Raw genomic sequence first — 20,642 nt, forward strand, 5'->3', positions numbered from 1 at the left:
CTGCTGTGTGTGTGTGTTCCATTTTCTGTGACGGCTGGGGAGGGAATCTACTTTATTACCATGAAACCTGAGCCAAGTCACCCCACCTCGTGTCGGGGGGGGACATTCCAGGTTCCTAGAGGCCGTTACCGCCGAGGGCAGAGGCCAGACCTGACTGGACACAGTCTCTCACTGCATCCTGTGCTTTGCTGTCCGGCCACACAGAAGGCCAGGCCCAGACTGCATTCAGACCCGACACTGTGACTTCCGTCTCCCTGGCCGAGTTGCAGGAGAGCAACAGGACACAAGTCTCAGGGGTCAGGAAAGGAGAGGCCCTGCGTCCCTTTCCTGCGGGAGGAGGCAGAACTGCTGGGCACGGGGACTGGGGAGCTGGGGGAGGAGGCAGACGGCCCTGGAGCTGGGTCGGGCGCCCTCACGGCAGGAGCAGGTCTGATCTCTGCAGCCCCGCTGGGACCAGTGCTGTCACTAAAGCCGCCACTGCCGGGCGGGGCTCTGCCCAGTCTGCCTCCTTGGCCGGCGGGGGAGCTGTGAAGCCCCTGCTCCCCGGGAGGGCCCCCTTGCACCGCCTCTCAGGGCCTGACGCTGGTGCCTCATGCAAAACCAGTGCAACCACGGGGCCTGGACGGAAGGGTGAAATGCAAGCTCAAATCCCAGCTGCGTCCCTCAGCCTCCCTCAGCCTCTGTTTTCTTACCTGGGAAGTCGGGGGGAGACTCCTCCTCTGGAGACCAGGAGCTGCCTGGCTTGTGCCAAGGCTGCTGCAGGGAGTCCCCGTAAGAACCGCCGCGCACACCCCCAACACATACACACCTACCTCCCCGGCGCCCGGGCCCCTCCGAGCTGCTCTGCTGCTTCAGCAACAGTAGTCTTGGGGGTCGGGGCTCTCGGAGGTGCAGCTGAGGAGCCCCCATTACCTGGGCCCGCCCCCCGGCCGAGCCCTCCCGTCACGCAGATCTGTGCTGATTGCGGCCACGGGCACTTGGCACCGCCTCCGGTTCCGCACAGGAGGAGCAGGCTCGGAAGAGAGCAGACACCCGCCCACCCGAAAAGGTGCGAGAGCCTCCACTCCCCCTGCCTTCCGGGGCTGGGCGCCCTCGCGGCCTCCTGTGTCGTCCTGGGGTGGGCAGGCGGGGAATCCGAGACCCCGACAGAGGCAGCAAACCTGGAGCGCCCAGGGCTGCCGTCTGTGCCCTGCCCAGTGCTCGGACCACCTCCCACCCAGTGTAGGCGGGCGGGGGGCAATGGCCTCGGATTAACACAGGTCCCCCCAACAGCTGGACATGGAGTTGCCACACGACCCCACAGCTCCACGCCGGGAGGCCCCAGAGAACCGACACAGTGAAGCAGGGTCCTGCGCCCATGTGTTCGTTCACACGTGAGCCAGAAGGCGGCACACACGTGTGCATAGTGGGTGAGCAGACTCCTGAGCGCCTGTGTGTGCAGCGGACTGCGGGTCAGCCGTCAGGAGGGACGACATCCTGGCCCAGGCTGCGGCACGGTGCCCTCACGGACGTTCTGAGTGAGAGGAGCCGGGCACAGGCAGCCACATCGGTACAACCCCATTCACAGGGAACATCTGGACGAGTTAAACCCCTAGAAGTAGAAAGCAGCTGAGGGGTTGCAGGGGACTGACCGTGCAGGAAGGGCTTTGGGGACGGGATGCAGAAGGCTCAGCGGTGTGGAGGGGCTCAGCTTCAAATGGTTTATGTTACCTGAATCTCATTTCTTTAAAAAGAAAGTCACAGTCAACTCACTTGCCCAAACACGTTCACCGCCTGTGTTCCTTGTGTCCAGTTCAGGACCTAAGCCTGCCATGGGAATGGTGCAGCCACCACTCTGATGGGTACAGGCCACCCCTCGGGGCTGGGCTGGTCCCCGTGTGGTCCCGCAGGGGCACCTGAGCCACTGGGAGGGCCCTTGTCCAGGACGTGCAGACCCCCTGCAGCCTGGGCCACTCCAAGCAGAACATGTCACCTGGACTGCCCTGGTCACCCTGTTCATGGCAGTCACTTGAGACAGAAGGGTCTCTACACGCCAGCACGTGTGTCACCATTGATGGACCGGGACCCTGTGACGGGCCTGGCTCTGTCGGTCTTTCTCAGCTCAGCCTCACAGCTATCCGGGGAGAGAGCGGCTGCCCCAGCTCCAAGAAAGGACACCAGGGCTGAGAACCACACTCACAGAGGTTTCCTGGGTCAGCGACCTGAGGCTGAGGGCTGTTCGGAGTAGGGATGGGCCCAGCCAAGGTCACAGGGCTGGTAAGCAGCAGGGGGGGTCAGCCCAGATGTGCCAGACCCACTAGCCCGTGCTAGGACCACCCTGAGCCGGAGCACGCACTCCAGCCCTCCGTCCTCCAGCCGCTTCCCTGGTAGAGGGTGCACGCAGTATGGCAGGGACTCAGACCTGCCCCCGGAGCACAGACGTCAGCCTCGTGTCTGTCTGCATCCCCGCCCTGCGTGATCTCGCCTGATCTGAGGCTCGGTCCTATGACAGCCCCATCCGTGCCCGTCAGCGGTGGGGTGCTGGTGCCCGGGGCGAACCTCGTCCCCCTCCAGGAGCCCCCCCACCCTTCCAGCATCAGTGTCAGGCCGCCCCTCCCTGCCGTCCTCTCCTGCGTTGCAGGGAGCCCATGTGTCTGGCCGTTCCCTTTTCCCCTTGGATCTGTGTTCAACTCCTCATCTCAGCCTCGTTTTTCTGGAAATAAAACCACCATTGCTTGGGTCCCCTGCCAGCTGCTATGCATACAGCATCACCTTTAATTCTCACGTTGCCTCAAACACAGTAAACCTGCTCTGTTTGGCTGGTGGGGAAATGGATTCTCAGGGGAGGTTCCTAATAAACTTCCCGGATCTTGAGAGAGCAAATGGCAGACAGTGTTTGAAATCATAGTCTGGCTCCAAAGCTGCTTATCACATACCATCCCTTTAGGCACGCCCCTCACCTGCCATGCCTTGTTCTTACCCAGGACCCTCCTATCATGGCCCAGCCTCCCGGCCAGCAACCCGTAGCCAAACATGCAGGGTTAATGTAACTGTTCATCTGCACCAGCTGCGGGTGCTAAACGCTCCATGACCTCACTTCTCGGCTCACGTGCCGGTTCTGAGACCCTCATTCAGGAGGACGCGAGGTGTGGGGGCTGATCAGAGCACCTGGAGAAGGACCCCGTGTCTTTTCACGGGGTCAGAGTCTTCAGGGACAGCCAGGGCACTGGGGGGCAAAGGCCCCTGCCCCCAGGGTCAACTAGTTCCCCCGCCTTGGCTACAGCTCAGAAGACGATGGAATTTAACCCCTCCAGTCCCAGCCCAACTCTGAAGCTCACAGGACAGGCGGCCTTGAGATTCTCAAGCCTCGGTTCCCTCCACCTGTAAAAATGTTTGAAAACTTGTGCCAGGTCCAAGAAACCAGACACAAAAGACCACGTATCGCATGCGTCCATTCATACAGAACGTCGGGAATGGGCAAGTCCCTAGAGACAGAACGCAGAGCCACGGTCACCGGGGACCGGAGGGAGGGAGAAACGGGGAGTCAGGGCTGCAGGTCCTGGGTTCCTCTGGGGCTAAAAACACACGGGAACTGGACACTGGTGACAGTGGCGCCACTCTGCACCCACAGACACCCAGCTGTACACTCTGACCTCGTGGTATGTGAGTTAACATCTCAGGCAAACATCAGTACAGGCGGGCAAGCTGGGAAACAGTCAAGCCACGTAACAGTTCCATCAGACAACGTCGCACACACCCGACGATACGTAACGCGGCCCGGCCACTGCCTACCTGGGGCAGCTGTCCTCAAACGTGAGCCCTCCAGGCGCAGGCACCGCTGGCTTCCGGTGGACGTCCCGGGGCAGAGGAGGAGTGGCTTGAATCCAGCAACGTCCATCCAGGGGTTCCAGGCCCTGGGCGGGCTCAGCACAAGCGAGCACAGTGACTCGACGAGCCGCAGTGGCCAGTCCTCCAGCCCGACCCCGCAGAACCCCGCTGCGCCACGGCTTCAGGTGCGGCTCCCCAGCCCAGAATCGGGGTGGGGTCAGGAGGGACCCACAGAGCAGACAGCACGCCTGGCCTCCAGGCTCTTCTGGTCCAGCCAGTGGGAGGACAGGGGGCTCTCTTTGGGGTACCCCCCCACCAGAGAGAGGCCAACTCTGTGTATACATCTCCTTGGGTCCCCCGTGCCCTGGCCTGAGCACCAGCTTGAGTGCCCTGCCCTCCCCAACAGATGGCACCCCAAATCTCCCCAGCAGGTGCCACCCCCAGCCCCCCTGGGCTCTCGTCCACTGAGCCATGCCATCACCTCATGTCTTTGACCCCAACACCCCAAAGCAGGGTTCCCTGGACTTCAGCACCTACTCCAAGTTATAGGGTGAACTGTGTCCCCCAGAAACATAAGCTGCAGTTCTAACCCCAGGAAACAGTGAATGTGACCTTACTTGGAAACAGGCTCTTTGCACATCCCAAGTAAGTAACTGAGGTCATATCGAATGAGGACCCTGGGCCCTCTAAGAGGGACACGTGGACACACAGGGAGCTGGAGGCTGAGATGGGGGGTGCAGACACCCCAGGAGCACCACGGTGGCCAGCGGGCACCAGGGGCTGCAGGCAGCAGGCGGGGAGGGCACGTGGCCCTGCCCACACCCTGACCCCAGACTCCCAGGCTCCAGACCGAGAGCTCCCGCCGCTCTGGCCTGAAGCCCCCGGTCTGTGGTCACGTGCAGGGCCTACGCCACCTCTCACCACCGCACCAGACACCCCGGGACCCAGCAGAAGCCAGGAGGCGCAGCCTGGGAAGGACGGACGAGTCAGTTTCTCCAGCGTCTTTATGAAGAGGTCACATGGTTCTCACGGCCGGATGCAGGCAGCCGCAGGGGCCCCCACCCCCGTCCTGCTCGGCCGCGGGCCGCCCCTCACAGCAGCTCCATGACAGCCGCCACCGTGCTCTGCCCGAAGATGAAGGCGCCGACCAGCACGGAGACCACCCCCCAGGCCTCCAGGCAGCACCTGCCAAGTCAACGAACCCACGTCAACCACGCACTTTACCAGAGTTTCCCACAGAAGAGCCAGACACATGTCAAACGCTCATGGCGTGAAGACCGGTAGAATCACCAACTCGGAAACAATTCCAGTTGCCCTCCCCTTACCTGTAGGGATGGGTTTCTGAGACAACAGGAAATAAAGCACCCCCACAGTTGAAAAGAAAATTAAACCTCTCACCCCAACTGTTACTTCCTAACCTCATTCCTCCCAGTGCTTCACCAAAAACAGAAAAAGGGGGGAGGAAAACACTAGGTTCAAACCCCCTTTTTGACCCTTTTCCTTGGGGGTGGGGTTGAAGCCTCCTAAAAGTGAGGAAGGGGAAGCCCCAAGTCACACAGATGGGAACAGCGGCTGCGGGGCTAGGGAGGAGGGGACAGAGGTGGCTGGAACTGGTGGCCGAGGCTACATCCTTGCACTTCATAAGGTAACCAGGAGAGACGGGGCAGACAGCGAGATGAGAGCCGTGATAATAAGATTCCCGCAAAACGGCAGGAATATTTCTAGCCCCATTAACAAAGGCCTCAGGGCCGTTGTCATGGAAAGACCATCTCCAGTTACGCAGCATCGCAGAGCGGCAGCTCAGTGCCAAGAACACCCACCCGGCTGAAGAGGGGAGTGAGGGAACGTGACGGGGCTGCGGGCTCCTCGGAGCAGCTCTGGAGGATCAGAAGGCCCTAAGGCAGCGCTGGGATTAAAAATCCCCTGAAAGCCCATCAGTAACGGCTCAGTGAACCTGGCCAGAGACGCCACACAAAAGCAGCAACACTTGAAAGAGCGCTACAGGGAACAAACCACGTAGGGGGCCCCCCCCTGCAGGCCATTGGGGCTGGTGCTCAGCCCAAGTCAGCTTTAGAGGCTTCCAGAAAAACACTTCGCAACCCAGCAGGGAACCCGGCCGAGTCTGCCGCTGTGGGAAGAGCAAGCTTGGGCTCCGTGTGGCCGGAGGAAGGGGAGAAAGAGGCACAGGCCCGCAGGTGGGACCCACGTTCACGGCTGCTGTGACGTGAGCGCATCTTTCTGTATGGGGCTGAGTGGGGACACCCCACAGTCACCCAACTGGAGCCCATGACCATGACCTCAGGGGGAAAGAGGGTCTACGGGGTGACAGGACCAGCCTGTGCCCACCCTGCCCTGGAGGAGGCTGCTCGATTACAGCGCTCCAGCTGCCTGGAAGACCCCAAGTCCACAGACCGCTCCAACCACAGACCACAGCCCTCGGCGTGGAAGGCGGTGACACATGGACTCAGCGGGGCGCTGGCTTGGACCCTCCCGGCTCAGCTACCCGTCACTGTGCAGACAAGGGCCCCTCCCAGCCTGGCCGGCAGTTCCCTCCTCGGCAGGACCCCACAGACCTGACCACGTCTCATGCCCCTGGAGCCAAGCCCCACACACGCCCAGTCGCCACCCTTGCATGCACTCACTCACTTAACTCGGGGTCCGATGGGCTCCACGCTGATCGCACAAATGAGACACAGACCTGCAGGGGAGAGTTGGGGTCACCGCAGCTCTTTGTCTGAACCCAAAGCAACCCTGAGCTCTGCAGGGCTCAGCCAACACCCAGCAGCCCCTAGGGACCCAAGAGGCCAGCAGGGCCTTTGCCCACAGTAGCTCCATGGACTCCCCTGGCCCCTGGCGAGAGGGCAGAGCGCACGGCCCACGGCACCGCTGTGGGGTCCTTGCTCGACACCCCCTAGCGCCAGAGTCTCTCCAGCAACAGTGACAGCCACACTCGTCTCTGGTGAGACGGTGCAAGTCAGGGTCAGGTCGGGGACGGACACCCGGGACGCATCTGACAACCGCCAGCGCCTGTGTTGTTTTTTTTTTTTTCCCTTTCTTTTAATGGTGCTGCTAGGACTCGAAGTCAGGCAGCTGGGCCTAAAGAGCCTGTGATCTCTGCCCGCTTCCAAGCCTGTCCCAGCCGGTCCTTTCCAGCATGGAAATGGCTGGAGCTAAAAGGCCCCCCACCCAGGACACGAGCGCCAAGCCCATCCTGTGTGTTTAAGATACTGCATGGCTGAGCCCATCTGACTCAGACCAGGGCTGGGGGTGGCGTGGGGGTGGGGGGTGGCAGAGAGAATGGGATCCCACTCCTGTCTGAAACCACCTTCCAGCGCCAGGGGCCGCCCAGATCTGGGGTTTTGGCCCCTGTATGATCCTCCTCCCTCAGGAGCCCCAGCCCTTGGCTACCCTGCGTCTCCCAGGCCGAGATAATGGTCAGGCCAGTTCAACAGGAATTTCACATCATCCTCACTAACACTGAGAAGGTTTCCTAGGAACCCACCAGTAAAGGAAACTGTATTCACCTCCCAGGTTTAGGGGAGAAGGAGGAAGGTGTTTGAGGGGCACCTTTGAACCACATGAGTTTCATGTAGTTGAAAACATTTAAATAAGATAAAATCCTACAGTGAGTGGCAGCCTTGAGAGGGTGACTGAGGTTGATTCAGACCTGCTACATGCTACCTATTCCACATGAGAGGCCTCAGGGCCTCAGTCTTCCCGTCTGTGGGGTGGGTTGATAACAGCACCCCGCCTCATATGTCCATCAAGGGCTGTTGAGGTATTTAATGAGGGAAGGTGTGCAGAGACCCGGCCCTGTGCCCGGCTCAGTAACCAGGGCTGGGAGCCATCCCATCTACCCGGACTCCCGCCCCCTGCACCCTGACCTCCACGTGGCCTCCCCATGGCGGGGAGCCAGAAGGACCCGCAGGCGGGCGGCTGGAGGAGCCGGGGCCTCACCTGGGAAGATGAAGATGAAGAAGGAGCTGATGCCACCGATGATGCTGATGATCTCGCTGAGGTCAGGCAGGAACAGGGCCATGGCGAGCGTCACAGCGACCCAGAGCACGGTCAGCGGCACCCGGACCCATGGCCCCGAGGGCTCGGCCAGGGCCCGCAGCCCACAAGCCCCACCACAGCCCCGCCTCCAGAAGTCCTGCATCACCGACCTGGAGGCCACAAACCATGGGACTCCCACCGGCTCCCACGGGAGCCCCACCCACCGCTGGGTATCCCAGAGTCCCCCAGCAGCCCCGCACACCCAGCTGGGCTCCCATTCCACACCAGGGCCTTGGTCCCCAGGGACCCCTGCACATGAGCAGCTGACAGGGTTGGGCCTCGCTGGGCGCTCAAGTTTTGGCCAGGGCACCAGGCTCCAGTCCTGACACCAGCTGGGCCACGCTGGGCAAACCACCCGACTCCCCTGCCCCTTCTCTTCCTCCAGGAAAGGGAGGTGACGACCGTCCCCATGACACACAGGCTGGCAAGGTGCCCAGCACATGCCAGTGCTTGATGGACGGGTGTGCCCGAGCTGGCCTCACCTTCCCAGGAAGAGCACGATGGGGTAGGCGGTCACGATGGACACAGCGAACAGGACCCGGGCAACAATGACGACCCCGTCGCTGCCTGGGTAGGACATCAGGATGTCAGCAGACACACCTGTCCCGAAGGTCAGGAAGCCGTACACACCTGTGAGGGCCACAGGGGAACCCAGGAAAGCTGGTGAGAAAAATGCCGGTCCCCCATCTCAACCCCAACACACTGGCAGCACCCACCTCCACCGCCGCTGAGGTTTCCCCTAGGAGCTGACAGAAGGTTCCAGAACCTCCCCAGGCTTTCCTGTCCTCAGCCTACAGGATCCTCGGTTCTTCTAACTTCAAGTCCTGCTGGGCAAGACTGTCCCTTGTCCTTCTCCCAAACAGCTCGGGGTTCACATACAAGATTCCCACTCAGGGGTGGATGGACTGGAAGCACTTTGAATAATACTTTCTGTGCCCTGTTCCCCGACTCTCACAGTACCCGGAGAAAGAAGCTGGCCATGCACCCATTTTCCTGATGGAAAAATCAAGGCCCAGTGTCAACAACTGTCTGGAATAACACAGCTTATTACAGTAGCAGTCAGGTCCCTCCCCCACAACCCAGCACTGCCTCTGGGCTCTGGTCACCTGCCCTGTCCTGAGACCCCACCTCTGCGCTTTGGCTTTTTGCCCATCCCACGATCCTGCTGGCCCCCGAGCGTCTGGAGAACCTCAATCACGGGGTCCGACCCAGGGGCCACAGAGCCCTGCTAGACAGAGGTCACCCAGCAAATGTCCAGGCCCCCAACACGTCTGTGGCCACCCTGGGGCTTCCTGAATCAGAGGCTCTGACAGGCCAATGAGAGAGAGAAAGCTGCCGGGCTGGAGGAAAGCAGCCAGGAATCGGCCTGAGCCTGGGCCCCGGGCTGGATGAGCCGCGGGACCTCGGGTGTGGCAGCCCCTCTCTCAGCCACACCTTGCCACCTCCGAAGACCCTCCGTGCCAGTGTGTGGATGTTCAAACCCCTGTATCCCAGAGGGTGTCCTGTAAACCACACCGGATGTAACACTCTGATAGCATCACTCCTGCCTTCCTTCCAGACGGGCAGGAGAGGGCATGGGGCGGGTAAGGGCAGGCGGTGGGAGACAGTTGGCCAGGGTTTCTGTCTCAGCTTTCCCACATGAGGTTGGGAGACCCTGGATGAGCCAAGGCAATCCTCTGGGTAGAGTGTCCTCCTCTATGAATCATGGACTCTCCCAGGGGCGTTAGGGACCAAAGACGCATAGGTGCTCAAACCACTTAGCGCTGTGCCCAGGTCACATATGATTCCAATTTCTCCTACTGCTCCACCCCCAGGCCCTGGGCACCCCAGGCGGGCCCTACCTGTCAGCGAGTAGACGAGGCAGCAGGCCAGCAAGGACAGCACGGAGACCAGCGCCCAGTGCCCCAGGCTCTGGTGGCGCATGCTGCAGTAGATGGACACAGCGGCTTCGTGACACTGCAAGGGGGGCAGGGTCAGTGGGGCTCAGGCCAGCTGGGCACTAGAATCACCTGGCACCATCTAAAGAGTCTCACTGTCCCAAAATATGAGCAACGACCCAAAAGCCCACCAACTAGCAGAAGGGAGAAGTCAGTCACCAGATATTCATGTGTGGAATATTACACGGCACTGAAAAGGGTAAATACAACTGCATACCCCGTCACAGAGGCCCTGCGGCTCTGACGTGGAGCAAAAGAAGCCAGAGAAGAAGAATGTTTCCATGCATGTGAAGTTAAAAGTTACAAGTCAAACAAGCCAGGATGGGGTCCTCAATCACGGTACTGTTGATGCTGGGGGTTGTGCTGCGCACGGTGTGACGTGGACCAGACCCCAGCCTTGACCCACGAGATGACAGGAGCGCCCCCATCAGGTGTGACAATCAGAAGTGTCTGCAGACATTGCCAGGTGTCCCCTGGGGAGAGGCGCAAAGTAACCCAGTTGACAGCCCTCATTTATGGTGACAGAGGGCAGAGTAGTGGTATGAGTGGGTGGATGGTGCTCCTGAGGGAGCATTCCGGGGGGCTGATGATGTTCTACGTCCCCACTGGGGTCATGGTTTTGTGGGAGCACACATACTTATGATTTATACACTTCCTATGTACTATATTGGGGCTTCCCTGGTGGCTCAGAGGTTAAAGCGTCTGCCTGCAATGTTGGAGACCTGGGTTCAATCCCTGGATGGGGAAGACCCTCTGGAGAAGGAAATGGCAACCCACTCCAGTATTCTTGCCTGGAGAATCCCATGGATGGAGGAGCCTGGTGGGCTACAGTCCACGGGGTCGCAAAGAGTCGGACATGACTGAGCGACTTCACTTTCACTTTATGTACTATATCACATTTTAAAAAATCTAAAATACATATACCACTGCCAAGAGCCCACCTACAATGTGACGTTCTCAGGGCAGGTCCTGGGCAGCCAGGGAGACCCTGCTGAGCAGCCAGGCAGGAGCTGCTCTTTCTGGATACACCCTGTGGGTTCGGGGAACTTCCCAGGCTCCTGGGACAGGGTTCCCACCATCACATTCACTTACTCCCTTCCGATCAAAACCTGCACGATGACCGTCTAGGCCTGCCACCTGCCACACTCAAGAGCCCCCTTCACCCACCAAGCTCAGCCCACAGCGGTCCCTCTCCACTGCCTCGGGGCCTGAGCCTGTGCTGTGTGCTCTGCCGGGGGTGTCCCCTTGTCCAGCCAGTGCCTACTCAACCTTCAGAAAAGCCCTCTCCTGCTGGCCCTCACGTGAGCACAGCTGGGCTTGTTGGCTCAGCGTCTGTTGGGTGTGTGGTAGCAGACACACTCGCCTCGCTCATCCCCAGTGTGGAGTCTGGCCCCTGGTTGAGGGCCGTCCTGGGATTACTCGATCATCCATCCCTCTTGCCCCACCTGCAGCCGTGAGGCCTCCGGCGCCCAGCCCAGCTCTTCACCCTCAGGCCCTCACTGGTCCCCTCGGTGTGAGTCTGGGGTAGCCCCTCAACCAGCCCCACAGCCCCTAGCCCCATGGAGCACACACTGGGAGTGGCTGGGGCACCTCGGCCGCAGGACTCCTGCTTCCAGCTACAGAGGTGGCGTGCAGCCCAGGGCAAGCCCACCGCACCTTCTACACAGGCAAGCCTCAGGGACCTCCCTGACCTCACGGAAGCCCACTGCAGGCCGGCTCAGCCAGGCGGTGGGCACTTAAATCCCCCCAAAATACAAAAGGACCCTCGACCAGCAGGCATCAATGCCCTGCCTCCTGCACTCAGGAACCCAGGCCTGGGGAAAAGATGCTTGGTGGTGGCTGGATGGAGCCCTGCCCTCCTCCCTGTGTGTCCCGAGACTCCTGGGTCATGTTCCTCTTGGTCTTATTCAAGGGAATACAACTTCTGAGGGCAGGGCTGTCCTTCTGGGACAGCATCTAGAACAGCGTCTGACCGAGAGCAGGCTGACTAGTCACGAAGTGATGGGGTGCGGGGCAGAGGAGCACGTGGTGCATAAGAGGTGGAAACAGCCCAGACGTCCCCCAGCTGAGGGATGGGAAAGCAAGCCGTGGACTCGGCAGAGAGCGGAGCATCACCAGCCGTGAAAAGGGATGCAGTCCTGACACACACACCACACAGACAATCCTCGAAATCACCATGCAGAGTGGAAGAAGCCAACTACAGAGGACTATCTACTCTGCACATCCAGAGACACTGAGAAAGATTCTGGTTGCCAGGGACTGGACGGGGACGAGGTGGGGATGGGAAGTGATGGCTAACAGGTACAAGTTTCTTTGGGGGGGTGAGGAAATGTTCTAAAATTGACTGTGGTGATGGCTGCACAACTCTGTGAACATACCAAAGACCTAGGGGTGAGTTGCACCCCATGTAAGTCATATCTCAAAGCTGCTGAGCTGTTTAGAAACAAGAGAAAAGAAGCCATACAGATGGCCAACCGGCACATTAAACGGTGCTCAACAATGGTAACTACAACGAGGTATACCACCTCATACCAGTCAGAACGGCCATCCTCAAAGCCTACAAATAACAAATGCTGGAGAGGGAGTGGAGACAAGGGAACCCCCTACACTGCTGGTGCGAATGTAAGTTGGTACAACCACTACGGAGACCAGTATGGAGGTTCCTTAAAAACCTAAGAATAGAGCTACCATATGATCCAGCAGTTCCACTGCCAGACACGTATCTGGGGGAATGAGACTTGAAAAGATACACCCCAACGTCCACTGCAGCACTATTCACAATAGCCAAGACATGGAAGCAGCCTAAGTGTCCACTGACAGAGGAATGGAGAAAGATGTGGTGTACGGACGTGCGACGGACTATTACTCAGCCATAAAAAGGAACGAAATAATGCCATTTGAAACAACATATAAGAACCTAGAGATTATCATACTAAGAAAGACAAATATGATATCACTTATATGTGGAATCTTTAAGAAAAAAAAAAAAAACAGAGAGATACAAATGAACTTATTTCCAAAACAGAAACAGACTCACAGACATAGAAAACAAACTTCTAGTTACCAGAGGGGAAAGGGGGGTGGGGGATAAATTAGGGCTTTGGGACTAACATACACACACTACTGCATATACAACAGATAACCCACAAGGATCTACTTATAGCACAGGCAACTCTACTAGGTATTTTGTAACAACCTATAAAGGAAGAGAATCTGAAAAAGAACATACATATACATATATTCAGTTAGCAGAATCACGGTGCTGTACATCTGAAACTAACATGATATCATAAATCAATCATGCTTCAATTAAAACAAAACAAAGAAGTATTACATGTGGCCAGGGTGGCTGGGGCAAAGCCTCACCCCAACCCCTGCTCCCCACAAGCCCTTTTCTGATTCTACAAAGGTGGGAGGGGGGTCCCCATTGCTAAGTGTGTGGGGAAGGGTATGGTTGAACTGAGGCAGAACTCCTGAAGACGACAGGGACTCCCCACTTCCCTGTATGGCCCTGCCCTACCCCCCACCCTCCTCCCTTCCACCTTCCCCTACATCTAGTCCCCCAACCCCCAGATTCCCAACTGCACAAGCTGGATCCTAGCAGCCCCTTCCTTGGCCTCAGCAACTGGTCCTCAGCCCCACCCCCAGCCCGCAATCCACATCTTTCTCCTAACTCCCTGTCTCTGCATCCCGTGTCCCTGGAAACTGCAGCCCAGGCCTCGGTTGCTAGGAGAATCAGATGAGGGAGCCGAGGCAAAGGTGACAGGGGCACCCCCTCCAAGCATCTGGAAAGCGGCCCCCCTCCCCTCCGCTGGCGCAAGCCCGCTACACCATATGGTGCTCGGGCAGCCAAGAGAGGGCTGGTTAAACTCCATCCAGGCAGTTGACAGCAAAATCATCACTCTACATCTTTCAAAATATTGGGTGTGTAGGACGAAACGTGAGAAATCCTGTATGCGGCTTGCTAAGTCCCAGAAGCGATAAAACAACTCATTTATAAAAAAGAGAAATGGAAGTGTTTCAGGATTTTTTTCCCCCCAAGAAATGGTTCTCAGAGAAGACACAAGATGAAGAACAGAAAGAGGAGCTGACGGATGGGTTAGTGGAGAAGACATTGGGGCTAGGAAGCTGAGACCCCATCAGTCCTGAGCCCCTCTGTCTTATGAACATGCTTCCACATGGGGTGGTTTTGTTGTCAGTGTGGTGGGTAGGTGGTTGTCTTTAGGAGAGAGGCAAATCTTTCCAAAATAAGCAGTGGAAAAAGGGGGTCAGCTGCCACCTGCGGCGAGACTGAGGAACCCCAAGAGAGACCAGAAGGCAGGGAACAGAGCCCGATCCCCCCACTACAGCCATCTCCAGCCTCTCGCCAAGCACCCACCTCACCCAGACCTTAGAGGCTCTCCAGCCTGGGACCCCTCCCCTCCGTGGATCTCCAATGGAAGCATCTCCCTGCACCTGTCGCCTCCCACACATTCCTCAAGACTCCTCTTAGGCATCAGTGCCTGGCAAAGAGCATCTCTGAATCTGCCCCCCACCCCAGAGCTGCAGCAGAAGCCCCCCCACTAGATTACACACACAGAAGCCCTCACTCCATGACATTCTATCAAATTCTACATATCCTGCCCAGCACCCGCCCCTGCACACCTTCCTGCCCTCCTAGCCTGCAAGCCTCCAGCCCCTGTGGCAGAATCCACCTGCAGGAAGGCGGCTCTGGGTCCCCAGGCGAGGCGACACTGCCACCAGAACTTTGCAAAGGTGGGCACAGGTTCCGGACCCCCACACTCGACCTCAGACCCAACAAATGAGCTGCTGGTGGTGGTGGTGGTCAGTGGAGCCAGTTCCCAAGTTGAACTGAGAAATTCAGAGCTCTCTGAGCCCAGATGCCAACCCATAGGCACGGTCCCCTAGAGACAGCCTGGTTCATCCCGAAACACATTTGCAAACCTCCCCCACCCCCGACAGGGAGGCAACTTGCCCCCAAGGGAGCAGGCAGTCACCACAGCCTGCAAATGCTGCCCTCCTCAACACAGACGCCAAGGTTACCTGAAATCCAAAACAGATGGTGGGGAAGACACTAAATACAGAGGTCCATGAGGAGGGACTGTAAAGAGATGAAAATGGGCGTTTGTCACAAAAAGTTAAACTCAAAACAACCTTCAACTTAAAGACGAATTTTAATAATACAAGCAAGTTGTAACAAAGCATGACTCTAAGGCAGATTTTAATAACCACGTCCACTCCAGGGTTGAGGGGTGGCAGAAGCTGCATGTAAAGTGCTGCAATTTTAAGTACATCTGTGCTGACGTTTCACAACTTGACAGTCTCCACGCAGGCAGAATGTGGGCAGGACATGGCTAGGAGGAACTCCCAGCCTCCTTGGAGGCTGCCTGTCCCCAGTGAGGTTAGGGGCTGGGGGCGGGGGGGCAGGGCACAGGCAACATCCAAACAGACCCCAATAGGACAAGGATGGTTTGACCTCTAAGCGGCCTAAGAGAACTGAGGGGTGCATGGGGCAGACTCTTGAGGTCAAACCCTCTCAGTGGCCCCCAATGGGTGGCCCTCCAGCTTCCATTTCAAGCAGCTCCAGGTTCTGGCCTCCAGCAGATTTGGGGACACACAGTTGGGGGGGCATAAATAGCACCCACTACACAACCAGGGTTTCCTGGCTGTGCTAGAATAATGGTCCCCAAAGATTCCCCCGTCCTAATCCTGGGAACCTGGGAGTTTGTGACCTTATAACCTACAAGGGACTCTGCAGGTGTGATGAAGGTCAGGACTCTGAGATGGGAGATGACCCTGGATTATCTAGGCCCCATATATCATAATGATCCTTGCCATCAGAAAACCTTCCCCAGCTGTGGTCAGAGGGAGCTGTGACCACAGAAGCAAGATCAGAGAGATGGAACCTTGCTGGCTGTGAAGACTGTGGAGGGGCCACGAGCCAAGGAAAGTGGATACCCCTAGGAACTGGGAAAGGCCAGGAGATGGATTCTTGTCTAGACCTCCCGAAAGAACACAGCATGGCTGACCCCTCGCGTTCAGCCCAGTGAGACTCATTTTGGACTTCTGACATCAGAAGATAATAAGCTTGTGTAGTTTTGAGTCACCGTGTTTGGCAGTAACTTGCTACAGCAGCCACAGGAGGCTTGCCCAGTGGCATCTCCCTTCTGTGCCGTGTTTCCGGCTGACTCTTAACTCTGGGTGCAGCCCGGGGCTCCCCCCAGCCGAGCCCCGCCTTCCCAGACCTTCCTCAACAGCACTGTCAGCAGACGGCCGGCTTCTCACAGCCCACGTTTCCGCTGCTCCATCTGCCTGCCTGCATCGTCTGGGCCACGCGCACTGTCCCCTCCTGTTCCTGTGGGTGGTGCCATCTGAGCTCCAGCCCTGGAAGATGCACCTCCAGGGCACGAGACCCTCCCCTGAGTGGACTCAGGGCCGCAGGTCAGCAGGGGATCCAGCCCTCTCGTGCCAGATTCCCTGCTCTGTTGGACTACCCCATCAGTGTACGGGCGTGTGGGGGCCGCTGAGCCCCGCCTCCTGCCCACTCCTCTCCTCCCCTGCTCAGAAGACCTCTCTCCCGACCCCAGTCCACCTGGGCCTTATCCCCAACTCCTGCCCTGACGAGACTCAGCCACATCAAGACTGGCCTCTGTGGCTAAATCCAGCGCCAGGGCTCAGTCCCATGTGACCCAGGAGCAGTGGTGATGAACACTCTAAAATTCTTGAAATTTTGCTCACTGACCTCTGAGATCCAGCTTCTATCATCATCTGTCCTGGGCTTATAGTGACTGCCCCCACCCCCAAATTTATATCCCCTGGGAATCTCAGAATGAAACTTTATTTGGAAAAAGGGTCTTTGTAGATATAACTGGTTAAATTAAGACGCAGTCATACTGGAGCAGGCTGGGAGTTGATCCAACGATTGGTGCCCTTAAAGGAAGAGAAAACACATACCCAGGGAGAGCCGTGTCAGGATGGTGCTGAGGCTGGAGTGAAGCGCCTGCAGGCCAAGGGGCACCAAAGAGGGCTGGCAGCTCAGGACACTGAGGGGGCAGCAAGGACCCTCCTCAGAGCCTCCTGAGGGAGCGCAACCCTGCCGACACCTTCATATTCAGTTTCTAGCTTCCAGAACCACGGGGAGGGATTTCTGCTGCTTTCAGCCTCCCAGTTTGTGGTAGAACAAGCAGCTCCAGGAGGCGAACAGTGCTCCCGACTTGCCAATCCTCTCCTGGGCCCCCAGGACTGGGTGGAGGACCACTGGCTGTTACAGTTTTCACACAGCCCTTGCATGCCACCTCTGGGCTGACATTTCTCCTTCCAGCCGGGGCCTCTCTGAACTCCAATCTGACAGCTCCCTGATGCCTTTAGTGTCTCAAAGCCTTTCCCACCTAACATGTCCCCACCAAAACCCTCCCTCAGCCACCTGCTCCTCCCCATCCCACATAGTCCAGGAAACAGCATGGCCCTCCGTCCCCCTGCTCAAAGCTCAGAGTCACCCCAGACTCTCCTCTCTCTCCTGCTCCACCTCTGATCTATTCTCCAGGAGGGTCCACACCCCGCAGGCCAAGGAGCACCAAAGAGCGCTGGCAGCTCAGGACACTGAGGGGACAGGAAGGACCTGCCTCTCCTGGATTTGTGGGACCACGTGCAAAATGAACATGCTGGCCCTTGTTCAGGAGCCATGAAGAATCTCAAGATGGTGACAGCAGGGTGTTAAACCAAGGGCGGGGCCCTTCTGAGCCTGGGTGACGTCACAGGTCACAGGCCCCTGGAGCTGGCCTGCCACCAGATTTGATTTCAAGGCTGGGCTGTGATCAAAACCCTGACATGGCTTCCATGCAAAATGGCAGTCCTCCCGGCAGCTCCAAATCCCTACAGGATTCCTCCACTTCTGGCCTCGCTCAGGCCTCTCTGGCCTTGCTCAGGCCTCTCTGGCCTCCGCATCTTGCTGGCTGGTTCTGTTGCTTCCATGCTGTGGGGCACATCTGCAACAGCCCAGGAGCCCCCAGCTGACGGGGTATGTAGTTCTTCCATGTCCCTCACCCTGTCCTCACTAGCAGCAGCTGAGTGGTTCTGAACAAGGAAAGGAGCTTTTGCTGAGCTCTACCGCATCAGAGACCTGAAGAATTTCATGAGATGAGCCAGGGCTCTGTGCAAACCACGGAGGGTGGGTAAGTTGCCCTCGCCCCTCGCAGAAGCCCCCGGAAGCCATCCCCAGACCCACCTGGACGCCAGGCGGGGCTCACGGGCGAGGTCTTGGGGCCTCAGGTAGTACTGCGCCACGATGACCAGGGCCAGGTAGCAGGCGGCCAGGGTGCCTAGGATGCTAACACACGAGAGTGCGGCATCAGGGGGCAACCACGGTGAGGCAGGGCCTGGGGAGCCATACAGGGCAGGTCTCGGTGTGAACTCGGCCCACACTGGCAAGGGGCCGGGCAAGTTCTTCCTGTCTGGGCCCCGATTATCTGTACAATGGGGACAGCAGGAAGGGCATTCCAGGCGGGGACACCCTCATGCCAGGCAGCGGGACCTGTGAGGCTGTGATCACTACGGGCGCCCCTCCTCTCCAGCAACAGCCACACAGCCCCTGGGATCCAGCATCTAAGCAGCCACAGCGTGCAGAAGGACCGGCTGGAGAGGGCTGGGGGCGCCCGGGGGCTCTGGGGTCCTGCCCGCTGTTTCTTGGCTCCACTGCTCTCCACGGCAGGGAAAGGTGGGCGGCACACTTGTGTGAAGGTTTTTGCCAGACTTTATTTTCTCAAAAGTATATGTGCAGCCTCAGACTGTGAAATGAAGAAAGTGTGTGTGTGTCTCCGTGCCTGTCTGTGTGTGTGTGGGTGCAGAAAAAGCCTGCGATCATTAGCTAACAAAATGGAGGCCCTGTTATTACAGGCAATTTTCTTTTCTGTTTATCTGTATTTTCTATCATGCACACGAATGACTTTCGTAATTTAACATTTCTTTCCTCTTCTCCCAATGGGAAGAACCATGCTGGCAGCTCCCCTATCCCAGGTGGACAGAAACCACCCCCAATCGCCAGCCAAGGTGGGGACCCAGCCCCAGCTCTTGCCCCCAGGAGGGGTCTGCAGCCCGTACCTTGTGTGTTTCTGGAAGCCGATCTCCCGCGGCGTGGAGAGGGGCAGGATGACCATCGCGCAGAGCAGGGTCAGGGTGAAGCGCTCGTCGGTGTACCAGGGCTGGGGGGCCGGCGGGGCGCCGGAAAGGAGGAAGTCCCACACTGCGGGGAGGGAGGGAAGGAGAGGCAGCGAGCCCCGAGAGCCCGCCCCAGGGTGACCCCATTATTAGATGGCCCGAGTGGAGGAGGGGAATTAGGGCGGGGCTGAGCTAGCTGCTTCTGCTCCACATCACACAGGCTGCGGGCCCTTGGGGATCTGCCACCTGAGCCTGAAACCTTCCCCAAATGACAGATCCTAGGAATCCTTCTCAACCTCAAAATCTTACTCAACTCCACACTACCTTAGACCCCCCTCAACACTGCACCCCTTCAGAAACCTCCTGAAAGCAGAAGCCACCCACATTCTTCTCAACACAACAGCCCCTAGAATCCTTCTCACACAGTAGCCCTCAGGGTCCACCTAAGTCACAACACCTCAGAAACTTCCCAACATGGCAGTCCCTCAGAATCCTTCCAAACACTGAAGGCCCTCAATATCCTTCTCAACAAGGCAGCAACTCAGAATCCTCCTCAACACGGCAGCTCTTCAAAATCATTTTCATCATAGCAGCCCTCAGAATCATCCTCAACACAGCAGCATCTCAGAATTCTTACTAACATGGCATGCTTCAGAATCACTCTTAGCAAAACAGCCCCTCAGACCCTTCCCATCACAGCAGGCTCCCACAATCCTCAACATGGAGCACCTCCAAAACATACTCAACACAACACTACCTCAAATACTCTTCAACCCTGAACCCTCTCCAAATCCTTCTCAACAGAGCAGCCCCTAAGATTCTTTTAAACACAGAGGCCATCGGAATCTGTCTCACCACGCAGCTCTTCTGATACTTCTTAACGTGGCAGCCCCGAAGATACTTCTCAACACAAGAGCCCTCAGAATCCTTCTGACGCAGCAGCAACTCAGAATTCTCAACACAACAATCCCTAAGATCTTCTCAAAATGATAGCCCCTCAGAATCCATCTAAACACAGCAGCCCCTAAGAATCCTTCCCAACACAGGAGGCCCTCAGATCCTTCTCAACTTGTAATCCACACAGATACTCCTCAACACAGCAGCACTTCAAAGTTCTTACCAACATGGCATGCCTCAGAATCATTCTCAACACAACAGCCCCTCAGGTCCTTCCCAACACAGCAGGTCCTTAGAATCCCTGTCAACATGGAACACCTCAAAATCTTACTCAACATGACACTATCTCAGAATCCTCCTGAACACCACAGCCCCTCAGATTCTTGACAACACAAAAGCCTTCAGAAACCTTTTGACATGGCCGCCATTCAGAATTGTTCCCACCACTGCAGCTGCTAAGATTCTTCCTAACATGGCGACACCTACTATTCTTCTCAGCACTGAGGCTCTCACAATCCTTCTCACACAGCAGGCCTTGGGAATCCTTCCCAATATGGCAACCCTTCAGGATCCTTCTCAACAGGACAACCACTCAGAATCTTCTCAACACAGCAGCTTCTGAGAATCCTCCAAAACTCGGCAGCCCCCAAAATTCTTCTCAACATGGAGGCCCTCAGAATCCCCACCAACACTACAGCACCTCAGAATCCTTCTCAACACAGTAGCCCCTCAGAACTCTTCCCAAACAGGTAGTACCTCAGAATCCGCAACACAGCAGCACATAGATCCCTC

General features: G+C 57.6%; 1 protein-coding gene across 1 annotated transcript in view; it reads right to left on the bottom strand.

Annotated features, from left to right (window-relative positions):
- Positions 1 to 4,157: 4,157 nt before the first annotated feature.
- SLC38A8 (solute carrier family 38 member 8) overlaps positions 4,158 to 20,642 on the bottom strand; it is a 41,116-nt gene continuing 24,631 nt past the window's right edge. Inside the window, exons 4-11 of the mRNA XM_061138287.1 lie at positions 18,897 to 19,038; positions 18,025 to 18,126; positions 14,844 to 14,901; positions 9,705 to 9,819; positions 8,346 to 8,493; positions 7,765 to 7,973; positions 6,454 to 6,505; positions 4,158 to 4,992 (exon numbers count right to left, since the gene is read on the bottom strand). Coding sequence (XP_060994270.1) covers positions 4,899 to 4,992; positions 6,454 to 6,505; positions 7,765 to 7,973; positions 8,346 to 8,493; positions 9,705 to 9,819; positions 14,844 to 14,901; positions 18,025 to 18,126; positions 18,897 to 19,038 — 920 coding nt within the window. The 3' untranslated portion in view covers positions 4,158 to 4,898. The remainder of the gene's footprint in view (positions 4,993 to 6,453; positions 6,506 to 7,764; positions 7,974 to 8,345; positions 8,494 to 9,704; positions 9,820 to 14,843; positions 14,902 to 18,024; positions 18,127 to 18,896; positions 19,039 to 20,642) is intronic.

Source organism: Dama dama, chromosome 4 (genome assembly GCF_033118175.1).
Source record: "Dama dama isolate Ldn47 chromosome 4, ASM3311817v1, whole genome shotgun sequence".
Taxonomy (NCBI): Eukaryota; Metazoa; Chordata; class Mammalia; order Artiodactyla; family Cervidae; genus Dama; species Dama dama.